The following is a 9,495-nucleotide window of genomic DNA, read 5'->3' as shown; positions in this document are numbered from 1 at the left end:
CTTGGAAATATAGCAAAACTGCCACCACATGCGCACTATTAATTCCGAGTTGTGTTGGAAAAAAAAGTTCTAACACTTCAACGTTTGCTTATATATCGACAAGCGATCTGCGATTCGGATACTGCGGACATTTTTTCAGAAATTTTTTTTGTCGTTCGAATCAGGACTGGAAGGGCTTTAATATCACTCAACCCAGTCCGATGATTATTTGTGATATCTGATTTTGCGTAGAAAATAAAAAACAGCCAATCGAAGATTGGAAAAGAGTAATGAACGCAAGTAAACATTAAAAAAACACTGACTTTTTTTAAAATCTCAATTTTCGAATTTCAAAGAAAAAAATAGATGCCCTTTAAGCTCTTGGAATTTCTAGAACAATTTATGATTGGCGTTTTTTTGATAACATGAACCCAACTTGAGAAAACTGGATCAATAGGCAAAGTTTTTATTCGCTGGGAAATCTTGAAAATTAATTCCACTTTTGAAACTAGAAATCGTCCATGTTTTTGCGTATTTGGAGAGTGCATCAATATTTTAAGACTTTTTCCTACGAAAATAAAAAAAAACAGCAAGACCTATATAAGAGTCTTCACTGCGTTCATTACTCCTAAAAAACTAAAACACACCCGAATACGAAGTTCCTTTTCAATGGTGGGGGCAAAATACAAACTTCTGAGAACTCCTACATTTGCCACATTAATTTCAAAACATATTCGGCCAAATTATCAAAAAGTTCTTTCACAATTGCAAAAGTTCACCAATTCCTTAAAAAATTTCGAGAACAAAAAAGTTTTAATATATTAGTTTCAGAAGCTCAACACTATTCTATTTAAACCGAGTTGTTCCCCGGTATTTACAATCTTTAGCTACGGATTTCGCAGGCAGTTGTTTTTTCCAAGAATTTGTTTGACTATTTACACATATTTACAATTTGACACATATTTACAATTTAAATTCAATATTTGCAACTGATAATCTGATCAACATGATCTTGCGCGTTACGCCGAATGATAGATGCAGTTCATTTGATGAAATCTAAGCAGGCAGAGCCCTTGTTTTTTACAAGCTTTTTACAAGTGATAGAGGACTTTTAGAGTTCCGTGACATTTGGTATCCAGTTGGTCCCTATTTTGATCCAGTTCTGATGGGCGGAGGGTAGTCCCTGTCGATTAGACTTGGGTGCAGCTTGTACTCCCTGGGCTTGGGCTTGAAATTCAGTCGCTCATACTTGTACACTGTGGGACTGTATCGGAATGCAGTGGATGATTTTCTGTCAATCAACTTTCCACTTTCCAATGCCGCAAACAGCTTGTGCGCTGCATCCACCTCTGAAAACAATGTTTTTTTTGCATAAACCCAAATATATATGTGCATGTCTCTAATAACTCAAGTCTTCGACGCGTGTATCTAATGTTGAAACCACATTGAATCACTGATGACTCTTAAAACAGATTTGAACGGATGCCCTTACTTTCTCGGTCAGCGGATTTCAGCCAATTCTGAATTTTACTCTGAACTTCCGGCTTCGCGATGTTCTGAACCATCTGAATAGCAACATAGGGTAACATACTATCATTATTATTGTTATTGGGTATCTACGGCTTGAAAGTTAGAAACTAATGACCCCTACCTTTCCAGCCTGATCTTTTTTTACCACGTACTCCAACATTTCTTGCACAGCTTCACCATCTACACAAGCGAAAACAGATGCATTCACATACTGATGTGAATAAAAAACGTCAACAAAAAAATCGTACCTTCAGGCTTGGCCATCTTCAGCCATGCTTCCGTTGCTTGAGCCGTCTGGGGATCCAATGAACGATATATTGGCTGAAATGACAAACTATAAAAAAAACATCTTTATTTTATTTACATTTACTGAAACCTTACTTCGTTTTTCATGAATGAATTCAAAGTCTTGTCATCTCCGCCCACGGCTACAGGCTTTTCTTTCTGCTGCATACGCTTCAATTGTTCCGCAAACATCAACTCAGTGCTTCCGTCTACTAAAATTGTTATTCAAGATTTAACTAAACAAATAAAAATAGCGAAGCCCCTCTATATCAATGAAAGCCAAATGATGTTTGGAATTGTTAAATAAAATTTACTCTCAACTATTGATCGGAAAAGGTGTCAAGTTTTTTACGCACATGCAAACACAAACACAAAGTCACCTTTGTAAGGCCGAGCCGACGATGCTTTTGCAACATGCGCATCTTTAAATCCAGGAGTATTCTTGACACTAGCCGTGTTTCGCTTGTAGAATCCCGGCAAAGTCTTCAAATGAGTACAAAGAAACACCCTGAGCAAAAAGGGGTAAATATCTACAAGCTAAAATCATACAAACGATGCATTCTTTTATGGTACTTAGAACCTACTCAGAGGGATGTGGCTTGTTCGTTCGCTCCTCGTCCCAAGAAAATTTATGAGGGGAGAATCTTTTCTTTGGCGCGTACTGGGCCGTATAGGAAGTCTCGGTTAAGGGCGGAGCTTCAGGGAGATTGAAGGATTCGTAATGACTGAGCCATTCATTCCTGGCTGACTCTCTGATGGCATCGAAGTTGACCGACTGAAAAACCGAGAATATTTTTAAAGAATCTGGGAAATTCAATAACTTCGGCCAATTTAAAGGCTTAAATTTTAACCTACAACAATATGTTAATTATGCATTAAATTCAAATCGACTTGTCAAATTATTTTGTCGCGAAAAATCTGCGTCACTCACCTGGGCTTGCCCAGTTGGCCTATCAAATCGAGAGACAATAACGCCATATCCAGGTAGCATATGAGCATAAGATGGAGCACTTGCCGCCATTATTTTGTGTAACTGAAATTCAACAATCAGAGGTTAAACATAAAAAAGGAGAGCCGGTTGCTGTGTGAGTAACACAGAATTTTCTCGCCGAATTGATTTGAGAAAAGAAATCAAAGAGGAAACATTCTTCTTACATAAAAATATTTTTCAGTTTTTCCTGTCTAAATTTTCTTCTTATTTCTTAAAAATGCGGTTGAATTAGTTTCAAGTTGGAGGTCAAACTCTCAGCAAATTTAGTCTGAAATTCGAAAATATGGAGACCAGATATTATTGACTGTGATACTTTTTCGAATTTTCCTTAGAATCCGAAATACGACACGACCAATAGGACTTAAAAAGGCTACCGCCCGCTGACAAACAAAGCAAAGGAAAAAACAGCCATAACGCCAAGAATTTTAAGAGTGGACTTCAATATTATGGGTCTACGACAACACGAAAAAATCATCGGTATAAAGAATAGAGAAATATTGAAAATGTACAATTTATGCTGGAATGATATTCGATGAGGAATGTTTATTGATTGTGGCACAAAATGTTTGTGTCGGTGTCTCGGGTACTACAGGACGTGTATTGCTATTTCATCCGGTGCCCTCTTTAAACTAAGCAAATGCAAGCTTATTTTTCGCTCGAATTAAGACGAAAGATCAAAAATTTCAAATCGGTATTTCTCGACACTAGAAAACAAAATTGTTCGAATCACGACTCATCAGTCAACCCAGTCTGATGATTATTTGTGTCACACGATTTTGCTTGAAAAAAAACTAAAATACACACGAATACAAAGTTCCTCCCCATTTTCAATGGTCGGAACAATTAATTGCCGAAGCTATGCAGCAAAAAAGCCAGCAAATATAATCTAAAGGCAACCTCCGACTTGCACAATCTATTCACGTTCTCCCATTTGCGTAAAACGCTATTGTAGTAGTTAACAACTTGCCACGAACTATGCGAATATCGATATGCAATTGCTAAACAGCAACAGGATATGTAAACACTTTCAAAGGACATTTATAAGTAGGCTTTGGCTTGCTTGCAAAAAAAGCGGACTTCATAAAATGACAATAAGTGACACTCTGCTTGTGCAAAATCAGTCCCATTTGTGGACATTAAAAGACTCAGTCGCTTTAGTAACCAGAACTGTTCAATTGGTCAATGAAAGCTAACCCACCCGAGACAGATATTGAGCAGAGAATGAGGCTAATCAGCAGCAAGCTCAATGAGTAAAAAAAACTGGCGCATCGGATGACAAGGTCACCCTATTTTCGATCCCTTGCTATGAGAAACCAGTATATAAGATAGAGGTATTTAAAAATGTGAATTACGAACGTTTTCGCACATATGTGCATCATCAGGTTTAGAAGTTTTGAAATTTTGTTAAAATGATCATCGATCATAAAAATATCCTAGGACAGTGGCTATACAAAATAATAAAAATTCAACTAATCAGATATTTGCAAATTTGAAACTCGCGCCAAAATAACATCATGATTAAATTATCAGACTGAAGTCTTTTTGAGACATTCTCTGAACTTTATCTTTTAATTAAGTTAAATTTAATTTTTCGATTTCATCAATTTTTCAATATCGAAACATATCAATTTTTTCGAAATTTGTTTGTTTTGTATTAGCCGAAAATTCGCTTCCGGAACTACAACTTAAGTGTCAGTTCGCTGCTCAGTATGTAAGCTCCCAAGAACAGCTGAGTTGAATGCCCCACACCAGTAAGATGTCCAAAAAACCTTTCGATTTTTTTGTAACTGAAATGAGAGATGAATTGATTTGAGAAAAGAAATCAAACAGAAACTCCTTTTTTCACTTTATTTTTTTTTTCTATTTTTTCCCGTCTAAAAATTCTTGGTGTTTTTTCTAACAAATGCGGTTGAATTGATTGCAAGTTAGAAGGTCAACCTCTTGTGACATTCGGCCAGAATGCCGCCAAAAATGGTTTGCCAAAACGATTTTTATTTTGAGTGGTTCGACTGTACGAAAAAGTAATTTCTGTGTTTAACGGTCTCATCTTACGAAAAGAGCGAATTGGGAAGAGTCACTTTGAGTTGACATGCTTATTTTAAACAACTTGTTCGAAAAGAAAAACACGTGAACTTTTTTAATTTTGCGACAACTGAAACGCAGCAAAGCCAGAATCATCTAAAGAACCGTGATTTTCACTAATGCAGAAAAATTGTGACGTTATCAGGAGAGAAGATTATCGGAAAAACAAGAAGCTTTCTGAATTGTAACGATTGTGGTGATACAATCGCTACCGGAAGGATAGAACCAATCGATAAGGTCAAGAGCGAAGACGGCAACTCTGCCTAGTCGTGAAGAAGATGTCTCTTCAGTAATATTGAAGGAATCGTAAGGTTCCGGGGATATACTTCCGAACTATTGTTTAAATAACTTTTAGCTACCTGAGATTTTCAGTTTCAGGCTATGAGAAGCTGGGATAAGGAAAGGTTCGAACCATCTCCGATGGATAGGGTGATTTTCTCTACTGTACAAAAACAATAGTAATATGGTAACTTTAAAATGATAATGTATCTATCCCGTTTTTGGTAGTGAGGACGGGGTCTGGGGATACTGAGACCCAGCCATGAGTTCACTACTTTGCATGCAATTAAGTTAACCTGAGTGACTCGGTTGATAGCCTCTAAGCGATAACAACTCGTTGGCCCGATGTTATGAGGACCAATTCGAACTGGCTTCGGTGTAGACGGTGAAAAGCACGTGAAGCTTTATCTTGACGTTAGGCAGTCGTTATAGGATATAGTTTTACTTTCCGTCGTTATGTACTTTCCGGGCGATTGTTACAACTCAGCAAATTTGTTTACTCCAGTCTGAAATTTGAAAGTATTCAGAGCAATTTTGTAACAGTCGTTCTTTTAAGTCACATATGAGGCTGGGAAAATTGGGCCTAATAACCATAGGCTCAAGGGTCAGGAACATCATCTCTTGTTCTTTTGTACCTCAATCATTGTGCTTTTGTACTTCAATCATTCGCGGTTCGCTTATGACATCGAAATTTAGGATCGTCAAAACATAAGGGCCACTACGAAAAAACCCTGCAATCTAGATAGAAACAGTAACGCCCCTATGGTTAGGTATCAATAAAAGCAGGGTTCGAACCTCAAGTATTCACTATAGCTTTTATCGGACAGTGTACATTTGATCCAGTTCAGATGGATCAAGCTACAACTCGCTTTACCTCAAAAAATCCTATATATGCGCTCAAGTAACTAAAACTAAATACTCATATTCTCGACTACATCTCTGCGAGCATATCCAGGCACGATCAAGTAATTTAACTTGAACAAAATCACTTGTTTTGATTTTTGATACAATTTTTTCGATTTTTCCTCGAATCCGAAACGCGGTAACAAATCGTTGACCCGATGTTATGAGGACCATTTCGAACTGGCTTCGGTTTAGACGGTGAAAAGCACGTGAAGCTTTATCTTGACGTTTGCCAGTCGTTATAGGATATAGTTTTACTCTCCATCGTTATGTACTTTCAGGGCGATTGTTCCACCTCAGCAAATCTGTTTACTCCAGTCTGAAATTTGAAAGTATTCAGAGCAGTTTCTGTAACAGTCGTTCTTTTAGGTCACATATGAGGCTAGGAAAATTGGGCCCAATAACCATAAGCTCAAGGGTCAGGGACATCATCTCTTGTGCTTTTGTACCTCAATCATTGTGCTTTTGTACTTCAATCATTCGCGGTTCGCTTATGACATGGAACTTTAGGATCGTCAAAGCGTAAGGGTCACTACGAAAAAACCCTGCAATCTAGATAGAAACAGTAACGCCTTTATGGTTAGGTATCAATAAAAGCAGGGTTCGAACCTCAAGTATTCACTATAGCTTTTATCGGACAGTGTACATTTGATCCAGTTCAGATGGATCAAGCTACAACTCGCTTTACCTCAAAAAATCCTATATATGCGCTCAAGTAACTAAAACTAAATACTCATATTCTCGACTACATCTCTGCGAGCATATCCAGGCACGATCAAGTAATTTAACTTGAACAAAATCACTTGTTTTGATTTTTGATACAGTTTTTTCGATTTTTCCTCGAATCCGAAACACGACTCGATCAATAGGATTTGAAAAGACTACCACAATTGACACCCTATGAAGTGTAACGCCCGCTGACAAACAAAACAAAATGAGCAAGTAAGTTAAACATGCAAATTGACATTTTTAGCTCACGAAAAAATGTACAATACGTTCAGATATGCGATTATGAAATTATTCGAAGTTCAAGAAAAAAAACGTTCTGGAATGTTTGAAAAACTTAGCAGGCGATTACAAGGCGTAACAATTTCTTAATTTGCGCTAACTGAGACGCTTGTGAACTCTCGTTGACAGAAGTCAATAGCTCATACGAGAAAAATGAGAAAAAGAAAATTTTGAATTAACAGTTGAGAAAAGACAGTTTGCGAGAACACTAGAAACCTTCCGGGAAGTAACAATCTTTCAGTTACAATCGTTAGTTGCTTTTTATGCAAAATGAGCCAGCTGATATAATGCAAAACAAATTGTCCGGTGATGAAAAAAGCAGCGTTTTGATTAAAGGCTGCAAAAGAGGAAGGTTCTGTCGTTGAGCTGTTTTAAAATTGTTTTAATTTTTCAGCTCTCCAGATGTACCATGTCTAATCTTAGATCAAGATTTTCGATTTTGAGAATATGAACAGTAAGGAGACATTTCCGTTTAAAATTGCATGTTTCTACCAAACAATATTTAAAAAAAAACCTTAATTCTACTAAAACAAGCGACAGATTTGAGCGCTGTATACAAAAAGTAAGAGCCAAGGTTGTTTCACTGCGTAAAATACTTCCCCAAGGGTCAAGCCCACGCTAGACATATTTGGAGCCGAGGATGTGGCTAATCAACAGCAAGCTCGATAAGAGAATGATAAGCGAGAGAAAAAACTTGCTGCTTCGGATGACAAGTTTGGGCTGTTTTCGACCCTTAACTATAAAAAAAATTAGTTTGTTAGCTCTCTAAAGCAGCTGAATGAAATACCTAAAACTCAAAAGATGTCAAAAAATGTCGAGTTTCAATGTTACTAAATTGATGTAAACAAAAAACGGTCTTTTCCAAATGGTTTGGGAGGCGATCTAAGCAAAACTGTTAAGCAAATATTTAAAGACAATATTAGTAAATTGGGCGGCAATGCGGGGCTCAACTTTTAGTGGCTTACTAAGCACTTAAACATCAATGTAAAAACTAACGTATCTAAACCGTTAAGACCTTTCTTTTGAGGAGCAATATTTATCGCTCTCATGATTGTAGAAAAAGATTTATGACCAATTACTGTCGTAAAAACACTCAGCCACATCGCGTCATAATGCGCGGGGACCGAGGCACTGGAAATGCAACAAAAATTTTAGGAGTTCTCATTTGGTTTGGTAGTGAGCGAGGATCTGAAATTGCAGCATACTCCATTAAAAAGTGATAGAGCATAATGATAACCCAAAGAATTCAGTTTCAAAAAAATAAAGCTTTGAATAAAGCATTTAATAAGCTTAATAGAAAAAATTATTTTCAATCACTTTTTAAACCACCTGTTGCTGTACAAACATACTCCTTCTACCCGCTAATAACCGACTTACCTTTTCACCAAAAATGGACCGAACAGAGCAAATAGACACAGAGGCTCTACCCATGTCTGCCGAAACATAACAAAAGCCAGTGAAAAAGCTTGAAATAAAAGAAAATGATTGATGTTCAGATGATGCAAACCTAGCCAATGACTGAAAAACAATTCCCCCAGACTGAGAGGAGGCCAGTGAGTTGAACATGCAAATTTAAATTTTTAGCTCCCAAAAAAAAATACAATACGTTCAGATATGCGATTATTGAAATATTCGAATTTCGAAAAAAAAAGTTCTGGAAGGTTTGAAAAGTTTAGCAGGCGATTACAAGACGTAACATTTTATTAATTTGCGCTAACTGAAGTAACAGACGCTTGTGAACTCTCGTTGACAGAAGTCAATAGCTCATACGAGAAAAATGAGAAAAAGAAAACTTTGAATTAACAGTTGAAAAAAGACAGTTTGCGAGAGGACTAGTAACCTTCCGGGAAGTAACAATTTTTCAGTTACAATCGTTGGTTGCTTTTTATGCAAAATGAGCCAGCTGATATATTGCAAAACAAATTTTCCGGTAATGAAAAAGCAGCGTTTTGCTTAAAGGCTGCAAAAGAGGAAGGTTCTGTCGTTGAGCTGTTTTAAAATTGTTTTAATTTTTCAGCTCTCCAGATGTGACATGTCTAATCTTTGATCAGGATTTTTGATTTTGAGGACATGAAGAGTAGGGAGACATGTCCGTTTAAAATTGCATGTTTCTACCAAACAATATTAAAAAAAAACATTAATTCTACTAAAACAAGCGACAGATTTGAGCGCTGTATACAAAAAGTAAGAGCCAATGTTGTTTCACTGCGTAAAATACTTCTCCAAGGGTCAAGCCCACGCTAGACATATTTGGAGCCGAGGATGTGGCTAATCAACAGCAAGCTCGATGTGAGAATGATAAGCGAGAGAAAAAACTTGCTGCTTCGGATGACAAGTTTGGGCTGTTTTCGACCCTTAACTATAAAAAAAATTAGTTTGTTAGCTCTCTAAAGCAGCTGAATGAAATACCTAAAACTCAAAAGATGTCAAAAAAATGT

General features: G+C 36.9%; 1 protein-coding gene across 1 annotated transcript; it reads right to left on the bottom strand.

Annotated features, from left to right (window-relative positions):
- Positions 1–773: 773 nt before the first annotated feature.
- On the bottom strand, positions 774–8,346 carry LOC134854521 (uncharacterized). The gene is made up of 9 exons (XM_063870821.1): positions 8,337–8,346; positions 2,726–2,829; positions 2,379–2,569; positions 2,175–2,302; positions 1,891–2,006; positions 1,758–1,830; positions 1,631–1,689; positions 1,472–1,544; positions 774–1,328 (listed from the first exon to the last, which is right to left on the bottom strand). Exons 2-9 carry the CDS (start codon positions 2,813–2,815, stop codon positions 1,126–1,128), a joined length of 933 nt encoding a protein of 310 aa, XP_063726891.1. The 5' UTR covers positions 2,816–2,829; positions 8,337–8,346; the 3' UTR covers positions 774–1,125.
- Positions 8,347–9,495: the final 1,149 nt, after the last annotated feature.

The sequence above is a fragment of the Symsagittifera roscoffensis genome, chromosome 1 (genome assembly GCF_963678635.1).
Source record: "Symsagittifera roscoffensis chromosome 1, txSymRosc1.1, whole genome shotgun sequence".
NCBI lineage: Eukaryota > Metazoa > Xenacoelomorpha > Acoela > Convolutidae > Symsagittifera > Symsagittifera roscoffensis.
The sequence above is the reverse complement of the archived record's forward strand: the minus strand, read 5'-3'. Positions and strand labels throughout refer to the sequence as shown.

Bases quoted from the DNA above. Each gene is read 5' to 3' on its own strand.
- LOC134854521 (XM_063870821.1), bottom strand. From the start codon at position 2,815: ATGGCGGCAAGTGCTCCATCTTATGCTCATATGCTACCTGGATATGGC. The intron at 2,303-2,378 runs GTAGGTTCTAAG...CTTTTTGCTCAG, and splicing joins AACAAGCCACATCCCTCTGA to GGTGTTTCTTTGTACTCATT. The intron at 1,831-1,890 runs GTAAGGTTTCAG...TTGTCATTTCAG, and splicing joins ATTCATTCATGAAAAACGAA to CCAATATATCGTTCATTGGA.